Source organism: Drosophila bipectinata, chromosome 3L (assembly GCF_030179905.1).
Source record: "Drosophila bipectinata strain 14024-0381.07 chromosome 3L, DbipHiC1v2, whole genome shotgun sequence".
NCBI lineage: Eukaryota > Metazoa > Arthropoda > Insecta > Diptera > Drosophilidae > Drosophila > Drosophila bipectinata.
The window spans coordinates 499,494-515,820 of record NC_091738.1 but is presented as its reverse complement, the minus strand read 5'-3'; the positions used below and the strand labels follow the sequence as shown (position 1 = coordinate 515,820).

Here is a 16,327-nt window from a genome sequence, read left to right as displayed (position 1 = left end):
CGCCGTTTTTTTCGGCAAACGGAATTTAAATTTTAGCGGAGTGTGACCACCTTGGGCGCTTTAGGGGCTATTAGGTCCTGAAAGGGAGCCTAAAAGCTAGTGGCTATAAACAAGCAAGGTTTATGGGCTGTACTGCATATTCCTCATAGACCTCACTTCCAGAGTCATTAATAACTCTCCTTTGGGATCCTTCCCCATCCCCTGGATCTTTGATAAATCTATTCCTAATCGCCCAAAGTCGAAAAAACATCAACAGCAATATTTAACTTTTACCAAATCCGTGTTGGCCCCGTCAAGTTGCGTGTAAAAACACAAATTCCTCGATTCATCATCGCGACAGGAGGTCCTGCCTGTCGATCCCTTCCACTCCTCGCGGTTCCATTGATAAATGCCAAAAGAAATTTGTCGAATGTCAATCAGAGGATCTTGAGTCTGAGTTTGAGGTGATCCTCCGACTGACAGCAAACACGCGGTGTTGTCCTTGCTCCTTCTCTGAGTCCTCTGTCCTCTGTCCCCTGGCCCTGTTTTTGTTATTGTTTCTACCGGTGCTGCTTCTTCGGCTGCCTAATGTCTTGGCAAATAAGGAGCGCCGCTCCCGGCGTCGACTTCTGCCACGGTAGTAACCTCGACAGGGGTCGGAGGGTGAGTGCGTGTAAATCAGGCGGCCTGTTTACAAATGTGTCGCCATCGCGTAATTCAATCCTTGCCGCGCTGCATCGTCCTGGCTGCACAGGATGCGCTCGACAGCCGTCGCCGGCTTGGCAAACCAATAAATACCATTTAGATGTTGCCTCAAGGAGTCGAGTCCTTCCCCGTCCTCGTGCACTACTCCCGCTATTTGTGTGTCAACAGAGTCATGTGTCGGCATGTCGCCGTCCTTAGCATATGTCCTTTGACACAGCCAAGGTGCAGCTGAACTCGCTCAGGACACGCATAAATTAACGGGTGCGGGTTCAGGCCCAGGCCCTGATTGCAGCTCTAATCCCCGAGTCCTGATCTCCGATCCGGCCTGCACCTTTTGGCCCCATTAGCACGCGTCCTCCACGCACGCGCGGCTGCCACTTGAAAGGACTTCGAAGCCCTCCAAGGCCGGGTTCTGCTCCTCAAGTGCCCGGGGTAGAATTAGTCAGGCTCTGTCAGCGAATCTGATTTACGCGCCAGCTGCCCCGGCCGCGGAGGTCCTTTTCCATTCGGATTCGGATCAGGCTCTCGAGCCTGCCTCCTTTTCTCAAATTATAATTTTAGTGGCAATCTAATTAAGCAATTACAAGCGTGTTCTTGAGTTCAGTGTTGATTTATTTTCTGGAGGAAGAAAGGGGAAAAGATTTCTGGAAAAGGAGCAGATGTCTGGATATCTAGAGTCTCCGGGGGTTTAGAAAACTAAAGATAAAGGCAGGAATATGATTTATATCTTAAGAGTGTTGACTATAGTACTATATGAAAATCTGACCAAGATCTTCTCTTAATTGATATCAGAATGGCAGACTATGTGTACTAGTTATTCAACTTCCTCTTTAATAATTACCCACCATGGCCCTCAATTAGAAAGTTAAATCAAACAGGAAATCTTTGAAAAGAATATAGGAATAATATATATATGCTAGCCCGTATCGTTGAGCCTAGAATCTTCCCATGCAGCTGCTCTACTTATATATGGAAGGTCTCTTGTAAGCACTTGACACTCGAGGACAGTTCAATTAAATGCAATATTTACAACACCTGACACGGACCACAAACTGGACAAATTAGTTGACATCCCGACGCGTCCGACGTTGACCGCAGATGGTCAAGATGGGGTCAAGTGGTGACCACAGATGGGCTTCCGTTTCGCTCTCGAGAAAGGAAAAGTGAAGGGAAATTAATTACCAGATAGATACACCATTAAACTCTGCATACTTGCCAGTCAAACCGGGAAGCCACACTCCATTCGATCCATTCCGATGCGGATATCTCCTCCACAATTAATCATGCGCAGCGACATAACTCTCGGTGAGATTTTTAATGACTGCGCCTGCTGTCATCGCTGCGATCGTAAAACCCCCAGTTCACGGCCTCCGAGGACATCAAATAGATTTATTATTGAAAATATTTTGGCGGCCCTCCTCGATTGTTTTGGGTCCAGAGGCGACGTGCCAGGATGCGCCAGGACGAGGCTGTGTTGCGTTTGCGGATGCCCAGAGCAAATGTTGTGTTAAATTTATTTTTATTGTGTTTTGGCATTTTATGGTGACTCGGCGCATTCTGTCTCGTGATGGGAGGAGGGTCCTCCGCCTCCTTCATCATCATTCCGATGTCTCATATTGTTTATACATTTTCCGGGGCATTTCGATTTCGATGCGATGGGTAATAAAAATGCAAATGGTCAGACATTAGGAGTTTTCCGAGGGGAAGGTCCGCCAGCAGCTGTCCTCTGCTCCGAGAGGGGAAAAGAGAGCTCCTTCCTGGGGAAATCAATAAGCTGTCTCGGCTCATTTGCTTTTCCAATCAACTCTATGCAGTAGCTTTTTCAGAAGCCAGTATCGATTGAATGGCTTTGGAGGTCCGTTTGTAGCGCCGCCCATCCTGTCCCCAACACTAATTAACCCTTGTGTAGCCTTGTGGGTGAGGTGGACGACAATGGAGCAGGCCCAGAACACCTTTTACATAATTAGGGGCCTGTTGGATTTCCCCAACAACGAGTGAGTGTTTGAGTAAACATAGTTTTTCTTAAAGGCACTGAAAAAAGAGTATAAGAATATTACAATTTCTATCTTCGATGTAGAATTATATAAAGGTTATTTTGCCTAAAAACTGGCTGGAATTTGATAATAGACTTTTTTTAGTTTTAGGAACTAAATATATTCTCAGTGTGGTTGGACCATCATCCTCGTCTTCGTGCCATTCATTAATCCACATAGAAATGCCATTGGTGACGATGATGTTCCATCTATTCTGGGATGGCTCGGTGACCAAGGCTGAGACGGCCAAGAAGGCGGCACAACAACAAAGCCGCCGAGAGGCCTATTAGCCACAATAAAGAGGCAGCCTCACCCCTTCTCCGTCACTTCCCCTCCCGGACCCCGCCCCTCGGGGAATTCTATTATGCAGATGAATGGATATGGGGCCGACTGACTGACTGACTTGTTGGGTGTTGTTTGTGTTTTGTTTGCCCCGCCAGATGCCATTACAATGTAAACTCGACAAAAGTTCACTCAGCAAACTCGATGCGGGTAGTTGGAGGAGATCGGGAACTCGTGGCATCCGCAGAGTGAGAGAGAAACGTCTTCATCTTCGCGAGGCAGCCACCGCAGCGGAACAATTGATCAAATATCATAATTTATCAAATGACAATGCAACAGGCGGCCAGGCGGCAAGGCGGCAGCCTCTGAACGTTTCCCGTATTTACATGCCCCAATCCCCACACCACTGGGAAGTGTCACCGATCTTGGCTCTTTTGCTCTTGGATTTCGATCTCCGATCCCCAGCCCCGATCCCCGACCCGACCCATTCGAAAGCTACAACTTAATTTATTTGAACAATTTAGGTCTGACAAGCCGGCCCATTTTGTGCGCTTGTCGTGTTCGAGTCGCTTATTTATTTCGATGGTCAGTCGGCACCAATCTATTTAGCATAATTGCAGCCTCGATCAGAGCCAAGACCCGACTCCGGAGCTCCATCCATTCCCGTCCGAACGCATTCTTGTGTGTGGGGTCTCTGTAATCCTAGATAGGCCTTGGCGGATTAAATAACCAAATTAAAAGGCCCTAGAGGGGAAAATATTGGGACAAACCGTTTATTGTTCTATTATGGAAAACCTGGTCATCGCATTAGTTCTTATCTTGGTGGGGGATTCGAAGTCCCCTCCTATAAGGGCCAAGATATGGAAAGTTTCCAACCAAATTGTGTCAAGTTTGCCCACAAATTGAGCAATTTATGGCAAGCAGATTGATTTCAATTCGGAGTTAAGTTCTTATGATTAGGATTATTGAGATCAAAGATCTGAAACCTTATTTGGGTTAATGTTTTCATCATAATATATATTTTAAACAATTTTACTGCCAGAGCCAAACCCACAAATAGAGAGACTCAGTCCCTGCACTTGTTGCACCGCGGAGTCGGCGGCTCGATAGTCCTGGGCACATAGTTGGGGTTCTTCTTCTGGGCCACCTCCTCGTTCCAGAGCTTGTTGAGGTAGTCTTCCAGCTTGGCCACGATGTCCTCGTCCCCCTCGCCCTCGGAGCAGCTGGCGAAGGTGGACGCCTCGTCGGAGGAGTCTGAGGACTGGCACACATTCGAGGCCTCGCTGCAGGAGTCGTGTTTGCAGTCAATGGGGCAGTGGTGGTTGTCCCAGTCCTCGGGAGGCTCCATCGCCTCCCCGTAGGTGCTGTCCTCCGGGTCCTCCGAGTTGTCGTCTCGAGCTCTTGTGGTGCCCACCGAGCCGATGAGATGGGGCTCCTCCAGGCGGTACCACTTGACCTTGTACGAGTCCTGACCGCACTCGCCGAACTGCTCGCCAGTCAGCTGGTCGATGTTGCACTCGCAGATGAGGAAGGGCGAGTTGCACTCCTGGCACCGGGGCAGGTTCACCTCGTGGTTGAGGATGGGCCGGGGCAGTCGGGTCCTGACCATCTTGTCCTTGTCCATCTTGGGAACTTGCAAGCCGCAAAGGATGCAGGGTTCCGGGAGATCTGCACCCTCCGACAGCTTGATCTTCTCCATTTTGCGCTGGCCAGCCTTGGGGTGGCCGGGCACCTCCTGCTTGGAGCAGCCCTTGCAAGGACACCCGGGCACCATCAGGGGATCCGACCGGGCCGTCATCCGCTTGTACAGGGCGCAGTAGACGAGGTTTATCTGGCGCTCGTAGTGCTTGTGGGCCCAGAAGAAGGCCGCCTTGTAGTTGTCGAAGATCCTGGCCGTCTTGTAGGCTGCGTGCATCCAGGCGGAGTACTGGGTGTGCACCGCCATGGCATCCACAATGGGGTTGCTGATGCTGACCGGCGGCTTTCCGTGGTAGAAAGCCTTGAAAGCCCGCTTGATAATCGAGTAGGCCAACATCGCCTCCACTGGTTCCATGGAGCACTTTAGTCGCAGGGCCTGCAGCACGTCCTCCCGGTTCAAGTGGGTGCCAGGAGCCGGCTGCGGCGGACACGTGGTGCGCAGCTTGTCGTGGTAGACGAAGGCCCGCTTAATGATCGACTTGGCCATGCAGGACTTGCTCGTGTTGATGCCGCAGATGAGCATTATCTGGGCCAGGCTCTTGGCGATGTCCTCCACGTTGTCATCGAACAGCTGATAGGGATCCAGCTTCCTCCTGCAGTTGCAACAGCATCGCAGTGCAGACGCGGGCGCCACGCCCGAAGCCTCTTGCGCCTTCATTACTTTCTCCATACAACGCTCTTGAACTTGAAAGGATATCGTAGAAGGGAAATCACAAAAGGGAATTTAATGCTTTTAAGCTGAAATGTGTATGTCTATCCAAAAGGTACAGAGAATTTTTGGAAACTAGTTGATAGGAAAGGCAATGAAAGCGAACTCGTTGGTACTTCGATCCGGATAAAAGTTGTTCTGAAAGGTAGTGTTTAATAATTCCTACCAGGTTCTCTTTGTAGGGCTGTAGTTTAAGGTATAGTTCATCGACACCCTCACCCACACCTCTGTATGAGCATCCTCGCACCTGGGGAACGGGGTTCGCCCACACGGGAGCCGGCGCTTATCACGCGCCCACAGATCGCACCTCGACAATGGCCACTTAAAATGCCATTGTCGGTTGTAATCGCCCCTAAATTGCCGGCACCTCCAACCTGGCCGGGACGGAGCTACTGTTGTCATCGCTGGTGACTGCTCCTCCCAGGAGCTTCCACATAAATCGCTGCCTTTATCTAAGCACTTGCATCTCCCGAGCTCAGAACAGAAGAAACCCAGCTTGGAGGAGGTCTGGATCCGGGGATTCGGGACTGTTCACGCTCCTCCTCGTCGCTTATCAATCTCGGCTCATCTGCACGCAGAACAGAACAGTACAGAGTGGAACCGAACTGAACCGAAACGTAGCCAGAGAACATCTTCTGCGAAAAATAATTCCGCAACTTGTCACATTTTGTAAGATTCAAAGTCGCTGGGACAGGCACTAAAATTGCAGACGCCTCTGCGCCAGGGATTGGCCTGCAATGCGGAGTCCTTGGCTGGTTGGAATGGGACTATTTCGAAAGGGTATGTCTGGGGCATCATCGAACTGCCACAGAACTTGGTGGAGGGATATTTTGAGCTTGAAATACTGATATGGTAATGTTGCTAACCCTCCTAGTACTAGGCACCTTTTCTTACAATTTCCAGAGACATCTCATAGTCGCATATCCTCGAGATGAAGTTCACTATTTTTGGCTAGGCTTGGGCCTCGAACTCTCCAGTCCCCCGCCTGTCTATCCGACTGTCTGTCTCTGTGGCATGTTAAACTGAAGTCACATTTGCATATGGATTTATTTTTATGGCCACTGCCTTCGGATGGCTCGTGAACTATTTATGTGAGACGATCGAATCTTTTATTGAGGGGGAGCCTCACTTGGTCTCTGGTCGGGGAAGATCGGCTCTTGCCCAACAGTTCTTCCATTGGGAGATCTCCATTAAATGTTTGGAAATACTCGAAAACACTCCGATGCTGTTGTCTTGCTAAATTCCTAATTATGATATGCTCACATTAGGTTTCTCTATTACCCCAGATTCGAGATGTCTTTTTCGTCTATTTTCGGGAGGAGTAAACAAGCGCTTTGATGGCCACTTTTCGGTGTTGGATGGAACTTGGAAGTTTCGAGGAGAGACCGGGAAGAACCATTGAACTTTTCAATAGCCATCAAATTTGCGGCCGATGCAAACCGAGCCTCTGGAAGTTCTCCCTTATATACATAATATTTTCCCTCCACTGCATTCGATCGAAGCCTCTTCAAAGTTTTCTTGACTTTGATTGTGGCACTGCGAGAAAACGTATATCTATCTATTCATCGTTATCTCTATTTACAAACGTTCTATAGGTTTGTTTCTTCGAGTGCATATTCTGCTCCAATCTATTCTGTTGTTGTGGGCTAGAACTTAATAGTCTTTTTATAGCTGCACTTTTTCAACTTCAATTAATGAAGTGTCGAGTTGTTAACACCAAAACACACGCGGTACTCCCGTACTCCGGTGCTCCCAGTGGTGCAGCACTGCCCTTGCCCCCCCACCTCCTAATTTTCCATCTCCCCATGGGCGACTATTTCCAAACATTTCGACCAGAGGCTAGATGGGAACAAACCTAAACTTCTCCACCAGCCTCTGCAGAGGCTGCTGCGTCTGGGGCTCCTCCTGCTTCTGCTGCAGGTGGGGCTGTCGAAATGTAAACAAACAAATTAAAACGAGCATCGACAGCAGCCGGCGACTTGGCAAGACTGCTTTCCAGCCTTCGCCTCAGGTGAGAAAACGGGCACACGGAATTGGGAAAGGGAGCCCGAGGGACTCGAGAGTGCATTTTCACGGCTCCGCCAAATGCAAACAGGGGCCGGATAGGGCCAGCCTCGTCAGCTGCCGCGGAAACGGTCAGAAGCTCTTTAATCCCAAAACTTTGGTAGCACTTAGCGGTTTACGAGGCTGCCGAGGAGGCCCTTAAAGTATTTAGATATCAAAGTGGGAATGATGGGGCGGGAAGGCAACCGTGAAGTCGTCTATCCGGTAAATACAACATCCATATCTATTTATTTAAGCGACACCTCTTACTGATTATGTTGTTAGAATTTGATGGCCAAAAAGAAGGGAATATGGATCTCAAAAATATATATTAATGGCAAGTGTTACTGAGCTCGAACCTAAGGAGTCTTGGACCTAGTTTCCCCCCAAAAGTTTTCATTGCCTTCTTGTTTATTGATCGTTTAGTACGTTCATCCAATGATGCCTTTGTAACTTAGTTAGCTCCTCTGCTTCACGGTGTCCAGAAATCTGAAATCACTGTGGGAAAACAGTTGGAGCATCAACTGAAGCGCCGCATTCCCCCACTCCCAGTTTCCCCCAACTCTTGAAAAACTTGGAGAAGGCCGCCGCCAACGCATCCGAAAAGTCCAGGGCAGTGAGAAAAATGTTAATGATAAACCTGTTTGTCAATTAAACAAAAATATTGTAATAGTTGATAACAGAATGGGCAAACACGGAATAGTCCAGGGGAGGAGTGAGATGATGAGAACTTCCCAGAACCAAATCGGGATCGAGGATGGCAGGGGGTGTTGGGGAAACAAGGGACAACCTGTCAACCGAAGGGCCCAAAGGCTGGACCTGGCTCGATGTGCTTGACTTTGGTTTCATTATCGCCTCGCCTTCAACTTCAATTTTACCATGTCTCAGTCCCATTTCAAAATTAATGCACAGGAAGAAATTGTGTTATGTTTCAACTTTTCATTATCTACCCTTAATAATGTGTTATATCTAGACTCTATAATAAAGAGCTATATCTTCTTTATAAAGAGTCTTTATACTTCTAAGAGGGGTCACAGAAATACCTACAAGTCTGAAGATAGTTTTACTAAAAATCTAGATAGTTAATATAGATAGACTTCATATTATCTCCATCGACAGTAGAGTTATATCCTCTTATCAAGTAGAGTCTGTATCTTGAAGACTTATTCCCAGTGTAGACCCCGCAGCAACTCTCGGCCAGTTGTCTGCTCTGGCTTATTGTTTAGTGAAGCATTTAACTTATAAATATGGTTGTGTGTGGCGAGAAGAAAAGTGTTTTGTGTATGTGATACCGTTTTGAAAGACATTCCCGGGCTGGGAGATGGCAGACGGGAGATGGACATGGTCGGGGGGAGCTAAATGGGGAGCACATCTCGGGCACTTCACTAGCAACGCTGTGAAATATTTCCCATGACAATTCTGTTTGTTTTTCGTGCATTGTGTGAGCTGGTTGGCACCTCGCCCCACAGAGTGGAGTTCAGGCTTCACCTGGACGGACCGCCTGCTCGTCGCCCACTCGTTCTCATTCTAGTTGTCAGAGTCCCATGGAGGGTACTGCCCAACGCAGTGCCCACTCCACACTCTACGCTGTAGAGTCTACAGTCACATCCATATCCATCTGGAATGGTCCACAATGGGGAACTAGTTTGCTCTATTTACTTTATCTCTGCCCGTTGCCTTTGACGGCTGTCTCGGCTTTTCCACTGGGTTTCCCAGGCTTCCCAGGGCTTCCCAAGGCTTCACTTCAGCGACAATAGCTGCCAGTTCGCCGCAGTCTCCTCCAGCTCCTCCTCCGGGCTCATAGCCATTTCAACAAGCCGCCTGGCACGAGTTGGTATCCCAAGAATCCTCCCATCTCTCGAACGCCAACCGAACCAGTTGCAAAAATAACCCAAAATTTTGAAAGCAAATTATGCCAAATACTCTAAGGGTTCTATACGAATATCAAACACTCTGAATAAAATATAAAATTAATTTTCAAAGGAGTAGGAGTTAATATACCGTAAACCTTTGATGATTCTGAGTTTAAATTATTTTCCTGGAGTTACCTCTAATACTTCCGGAATATCCCCAAAATTTGGGGTATAGGGAATTACTTAGCCTCCTAAGTCGGAGCCTGTCGGCGAGGTCAATGGAGTGCCGCCGAAATTCCGCGGAATTAAAAGCCAGTAAGAAGCCTCAACAAAAAAGAAGAAAGAACCCAAATTGAAAGAAGAACCAACTGCAAGTCAACTTAACGAAATCGCACCCAACGAGGGCAATTTGGTAATTATAATTGAGACAGGTTGGTGGGAGAAACAGGATGGTGATCGGAGAATTCCTAAAGGAAAGTGGTGTACTTGACTGGACACTGGTACTCGGTCCACCAATGGATGAACCCAAGATCCGTGCCCTCCTTCTTCAGCTGACGCTCCTTCGGGGGCGTCTGGAGGAAGTGGCAGAGAGCGCAGTAGGGCTGGGCGATGGCTCGGACCTTGTAGAGCGAGTGCCACCAGAAGTAGGCTATGTACTCGTGCGGCTTGGTCGAGAGGTCCTTTAGGTAGTCGACCAGCTCCTTGGGCGAGTCAAAGTCACTGCCACGGATGTAGGAGCCTTCCGGCACCAGGTTGGTGAGGTTGCCACTTCCGATCACGACGGGGACTATCAGCTTCTCCATGGCCATGTACATTTGGGTTGGCACGTAGTCTGGGCAGGCACTAGTTTCGAAAACTAGCCAGAAGAAGTATCCACTGCAGCTGTGAGGAGATTTTGGGCTTGGAAAGGTTTCTGAAAGATCGAAGACTCTACTTACTCATTGCTGCCCACACAGATGCTCTGGGCCTCGAGTTCGGCGTACTTGCGCATCTGCTCCAAGTAGAGGCTCTCCGGCAGGGAGTCGTCGTTCACCTCGTACATCAGGTACACTGCCAGCTCCTTCTTCGCGTTCAGCACCGCCTCCAAGCGCCGTGCCGTCTCCAGTGAGAAGTCATCCACGGAGAAGTTTTTGCGGGGACGGAATCCTCGCAGCCGCTTGGCCATGTGGCTGTGCGAGAAGTAGTAGTCCGACCAGACCAGGTGCGAGTCCCGGCGATATGTCATTGTGAGATTAAAGGGCGGATTCAGGCCGTTGCGCAGTGGATTTTCGACCTTGTTGAGGGGCTTCAGAGCCGAGAACACCACCAGATAGTCGGAAGTGTGATTGAGTTGTGGGAACCCCTCCATGGAGTATGGGTAGTCCGCGTTGAAGACCACTGCGTCGATTTGCTTGTCGGATGGCTCCCTGCGATTGGTGACGATGCAGCCGCATTCCATGTGGGTTGCCGCACCGCGAACCAGCGAGTCGTCGTTCCACAAGAGGATCCTCTTCTGGTTGGCGTCCTTCTTGGCCTGCTGGCGACGATACAGCGGAATCGTGGTGAGCATCACGCAGACGGTGACCACGGCCAGGGCGGCCTTTATGACGTTCATGTACTGACTCGTGGTGGACGGCTCGTCATCGACATTCCTTCGAGACACGGGCGATCGTCGTGGCGGCGGCAAGCCGTCCATGTCGGACTGAAGTGACTCACCGGCCGTTAGCCTGCGACCCCTGGTCGGTATTACCTCCTTAGAGCCATCTTTGGCACGCCCTGGAGCTCCTTGGAGGTCATTGCTGGTCAACTGGGCCGGCAAGAAGTTGGGGATGGCCTCCATCTGGTCGGTTTGCTGATTCAGCTGCTGCTCGGGCGCGGGGTTCCGGCGGAAGCTCAAGATCTTATCCATCGGAATGGGACAAACTTTGTCCGACGGCATATTTCTACTGAGTGTCTGGAGGGTTGTGTGGCTCGGAAGCAAGTAACTTGTGCTAGATGCCTTGTTCCAAAGCTGAACTTCCAACTTGTATTAAAAGTCTGAGGGCTCTGCGATTGCTCGCACAGTTTGTTCGAAGAAATCCAATTTATTGAACTGATTCCGACTCCTGTGTACTTTTCACTGGCGCCAAGCTGCTTGGCGGGGAAAGTCTTTGGAGGTCTCAGGGGCACATCTGAGAGGTGATCTGCCACACCGCACTTTGTCGGCATCCGAAAGGGGCAGGCCTGGTCGTAGATAACACCTAATTAGGGTGTCGAGGATCGTCGCCTGCGGACAAGCCGACTGACAACTTTAGCGCCACTTCCCTCGCCCTTTCCCCGTTGGACTGGTTCCCTTATTAGTGCGGGTGGTCGGTCGAAGGGTCCAAGATCGATTTGGGAATCGGCCTAAGAAGGACCACGCCTCAGAGGCCAGCGAAGGGGCGGAGCGGCACGCACGCAACCTGCGGCAGCTGCTACCTCTCGGCCTCAGTCGCAGTCTCTGGATTCTGGATTAAATTTTCGGCCTAGGCCAGGGTCTTTTTTCTGGCCAACAGTGATGACTGTGGAACAACAACATATAAGATAAGGTTAGTGATACTTAGCCCGAATGGCTATAAAACGGCCGAGCCCTCATCGCCGGAGGTCAACCTTGTTTTCAGTCCGGGTGTCGCCGGCGATTCGATGCGTTTCCTTTTCCGAGCAGCCCAAGCTGAGATAATTACATGTTAATTCGTTAGCTCCTTACCTTAATCCGAGCTCCGAGCTGGACCTGAAGGCTGAGGACTGAGACACCAGCTAGTTAAGAGTAGATTGTGGCTCCTTTTCGGATCGAATCGAATGGGATCGAGTGGATAATTAAGCAGTTGCCGGCAATGTGTGCGGCATTTAATTGCCGATCGATTCCGAGAGGCTTAAGGACACCTCGGGCTCCGATAAGTAGTCTCTGTTCCTACCGCAAATGCCGCCTGCGCCGTCGGTGAGTCAAGGAGTCAAAAGTCAGAAGTCAGGAGGCGAGGGACACAGTTTAAGAGAGAGGCCGCCGAGACCTTGTGGTTGGTTTAATCACCTCTAGTCCAAGCAGGCCGTATTAATAACTTTAATTAAAAACGGTTGCCAGCCAGAACTCGGCCATAACCGAAAAGTGTGGGAACCGAATTATTCAAATCGGTCCTTTGGGGAGTCCGGACTCCGGACTTTCGGAGAGCCTCCAGAACCTCCAAAGCGCTCATTCTCATTCTCATATGCATATTTATTGCATTTTTTCTCGACGCGCCGGCAACGCCCCCAAAAGAATATTCACAATGGAATTTCAATTCCATTCGCCGGCTTTGACTCGAACTTGGAGCTTTAGCCTGGCCAGGATCGGCAGTGGGATCTCGGAATGCATTCGTTTCTGGCTCTATCTCTCCCGCTTCAGTCTGCCTGTGCGATTCGCGGGAATAATTAAAATTTATATATGTTTGGGGTCTCTGAGTCGGATCGGCTTGGTCTGCTTTGTCTTCCCAAAAGGGTTCTAATGCGCTGGCTTCGTTCGTCGAGCTGGATCGTTCGTCTGGCAATCACAAATCCATTTCACTTTCATAACTCATCGGATCCAGGCAATTTACATCGCCTCCTGTCGCCCTTTCCCGCCGAATCCATTTTCAGGCTTTTTGTTTTCTGTTTAAAGGTTCCTTTTCCCTTTTTGTGTTTTCCTTTCCCCCGGGAATGTCGACAAGTCACGTCGTGGAAGTTAACATCAGTGCGTAACATTTAAATGGTTGTCAATTGGAAAATTGCAATCCCCTCCCAGTCCTCCCATATCACAGGGAGAAATACTCGGATTTTTGCAATATATTTTTCGATTTTTGAATGAATGAAACTTTCTGGCAATCTGAAGAACTGTTTGCTTCTTTGGAAGTCCAGTATTTCTGTATAAAATATTACCTTAGAACTTTAAAGGCCTTCCCCTCTGGTGTTAGAGTGTTTCTCTGGGACCCTATTGCCACCTTTGAAGGTCACTAGTTTATAAAATATGATATTGAAACTTTTAAGTTCAAAAATATGTTCCAAGTGCATCCCTGGCACTCTCTCATAATTGAGACAACGTGTGAGAAGGAGGAGATGGTTGGGTGAGGAAACAATGACACCGGCATCATCCATCCATTCCACTCCACTCGGCCTGCTACTCCGGCCATCTATTCAAGCGCCTGGCACGTCCGCAGAGCGTCGTTTCCACTGTCCACTATCCGACTCCCCCGGCCACGCCCCACGGCCCTGCCCCATTTGGGCCGCCCACATCCTCGTCGCGGATGCGGAACGCATTCGAAATGAGGAGCAGGCGTCGAAAAAACAACAACTGCGAAATGAATATTCGGAATTGCAGTGATATATCATCAATGGATTGTTCGGCGTGCTGGCCATGTGTACGTATATGGACCCCCTCGTCCGAGCCCCTCGGGTATCCATCCCCCCAACGGTGAATCGTGAAGCGTTACGCAAATTTTCTGGCAGATTGTCATGTTTCTGATGGTTTGGCAAAATGATTGATTACTTTGTTCCTGTTGGGCTGAACGGGTTGACTGGTTGGCTGGCAATTGGCAAAAACTGGGGAAGGAGGAGGAGATGGTCGATGAAAGCGCCAAATCGGAAATGCAAAAGTGAGAAGGAGACCAGAGGAGGGGAAATGATTCGATTGATTGAAAAGGAGCCTTTTCCCAGCCCGATCGAGGCAATCAATTCCGGGCGACGTTTCCAAGCCGGCCCATTTGTTTTTCATTTCGGGAATTTCAATCAAAAGTTTAGCATCTGTGATCTAGGCCATCACTTCCTTCCTGATTAACTTTCGATTCTTTGAGCTTCAACTGAATCACCAGATCTCTTAGTAAACCACACTTTCCTTTTCATCCAAAAGTTTCCCCCAATTGAGTCATCGCCTGCGACAGTGAGGTCACACGCATTTTGGCGCCACTTGTCCAACAAGTAAGTGCCTCTGGAGAGCAATCCATCACTGTGACACACATTTTCGGACCCGACTACATGGATGCAGTAGTCATAATCGTTGTGCTTATCACAGCCCGGCACTAGTGGCCATGTAATCACTTTTATTGTCCGAAAGCCCATCCCGGCTGTTTTGCGCAATTGATGGCAATCAAGGGGAAAACGGACAATTGTCGCGATCAGCGGAGGAGCCTCCTGCTTCCACGCAGTTTTCCATCACGAGGGGATGACACATCGCGTCTGGGGCGGAAGCTGGCAATCAGCAGAACCAGGCCCGAGCGGATTTTGATGATTGAAGCCGTTGCTTCAGCTAATTGTGACCCACTCTGCAGTTTCTATTGTAACTGTATAACTAGGCAGAACCAGAAATGATTAGGGTTTAAATCTGAATAATGTTCATTATATTTTTTATCACAAAGAGTCTCGAGAGACACAGTACTTTTTCATATGCGCTCTACAGTCTTGGTGAGCTCCTTAGTTCTTCCATTCAACCTGACAGTAGCCTCAGTAGTAGTGATGGTGAACTGGCCTATGATCTGGAAGTCTAAACAAGATAGGCCTAGACCACAGATATTTTAGACTCCTAGTGATCTTCCAGGAGGAGTAACTCCTTCTTTGAACTCATTCTAACAACTATACATAGCTACAGTGGGATTAAAGACCTTTAAAGCGCTTAATAAGTTTATTTATAGTTGAAAAGCTTAGATAGTTGATTCTTATAGTTGATTAAAGATACGTTTAAAAAGTAAACCCAGGGACCAATTTGTTCCAGTGCAAGTCTGTCGTTTTTCATGCCACGTTTTCGGAAGAAATATTTACGAGAGTTTAAAAGACTTCACAAACACACAAATCAAGGTGCCTCCTCTATAACCAAGTACAACCAGAAACGATAGAGTCCTGGTGGGTAGCGCGAGTGGCTGAGACATGGGCAATTATGTAAATATGCGGCGGCGCCTGCGAGAACGGCGAAGGACACGAAGGACACAATGGGACAACCGCAAATTATTGCCGGCCATTTGGCGAATGAATGCGTGACAAAACACAGAGGACACTCCTCGGAGGACGGCGAGGATGGGCAGGGGAGGCTATTCACAGGAGACACTCGCGCACAAGGACAATGGCGGAATAAAAGGGACACGGGCGCGACGGGAGTGGCAGCGAGGTCAAAGGTCAGCCGCGCTAATGTTGTGCTAATTGCTAATTGCGATTGGAACGCGGTGAAAACAGAGCCGGCGGGACAAAGGCCTCTGTCTTCGTCTCTCCGGCAGGAGCTGCTGCTGAGGCGGCGCTCTGGCCTAATTGAAGTGTCCTTCGTCCTGCGGCTATGATTTACAACCAGCCACGGAAGAAGCGTAGGAGAAAGTCGGAAGAAATATGATTTCTACATTTTATGAACTTGTGAAAATCGAGGGGTTTACTAAAAGTAGCATTTAAAGGTTAAATTATGAGTTTGAAACCTTCTGGCTTTGCAGCATCCGAAGGGACCACCCAGAGTGATGACCAAGCTGCTGTTCTTCCATATCCTGGCAGGAGGTCCTTGGCCCCAAAAGCTACTCTCCACCCGACTCTTTGTTTGGAAATTCGATCTGGCGCACGCGTGGCCCGCTTCAGGATCAGGATCAGAAGTGCTCTCCTGTGGCCTCTGATCTTTTTCGGCAGTTGTGGGGGAAAGGGATCCCAATTCAGGCAGGTGAGGCCAGGTGTCAAACAAGTAACTGGATACACCGGGCAGCTTTGTTGGGGATCGGGGCATATGCAAAGTGGACCACCAGTGGATCGAAGTCAGTGGATCGACCGTCTGCTGCCAGAGTTTTGGGTGACTTTTATGGCTGTACTCTTTGAACTAATGGGTATGGGGGCTTTAAAAAGCGATATGGCTTGGAGACATTAAAACCATTTGACTAAAGGGCATCTTGACTTTGTATTAAAAAGCCTGCCTTGAAGCATGCATCTTATTATCTCCTGCACTTTTTCTTGCCGACGGCCACCAAAGTTGATTCGAAATTTTGGCAATGACCCTGCAGCAGCCGACAATTGTGGCATTATGAAGTATGGAGTCGACAAGTCAGGCAGCTGGAAGCAGCAGA

General features: G+C 49.1%; 2 protein-coding genes across 2 annotated transcripts; both read right to left on the bottom strand.

The window, feature by feature from the left end:
* Window positions 1-3,995: 3,995 nt before the first annotated feature.
* LOC108126202 (uncharacterized) lies at window positions 3,996-5,526 on the bottom strand. Its single transcript, XM_017242667.3, has one exon. It carries the CDS (start codon window positions 5,365-5,367, stop codon window positions 4,066-4,068), a length of 1,302 nt encoding a protein of 433 aa, XP_017098156.2. The 5' UTR covers window positions 5,368-5,526; the 3' UTR covers window positions 3,996-4,065.
* Window positions 5,527-9,677: 4,151 nt separating this feature from the next.
* Window positions 9,678-11,317, bottom strand: FucTD (alpha1,3-fucosyltransferase D). The gene is made up of 2 exons (XM_017242660.3): window positions 10,241-11,317; window positions 9,678-10,184 (listed from the first exon to the last, which is right to left on the bottom strand). Exons 1-2 carry the CDS (start codon window positions 11,218-11,220, stop codon window positions 9,770-9,772), a joined length of 1,395 nt encoding a protein of 464 aa, XP_017098149.2. The 5' UTR covers window positions 11,221-11,317; the 3' UTR covers window positions 9,678-9,769.
* Between the last annotated feature and the right edge of the window lie 5,010 nt (window positions 11,318-16,327).

Excerpts from the sequence above, each read along its gene's own strand:
- LOC108126202 (XM_017242667.3), bottom strand. The coding sequence starts at position 5,367 with ATGGAGAAAGTAATGAAGGCGCAAGAGGCTTCGGGCGTGGCGCCCGCG.
- FucTD (XM_017242660.3), bottom strand. The coding sequence starts at position 11,220 with ATGCCGTCGGACAAAGTTTGTCCCATTCCGATGGATAAGATCTTGAGC. Across the intron at positions 10,185-10,240 it reads ATCTGTGTGGGCAGCAATGA|CTGCAGTGGATACTTCTTCT; the intron begins GTAAGTAGAGTC and ends ATCTCCTCACAG.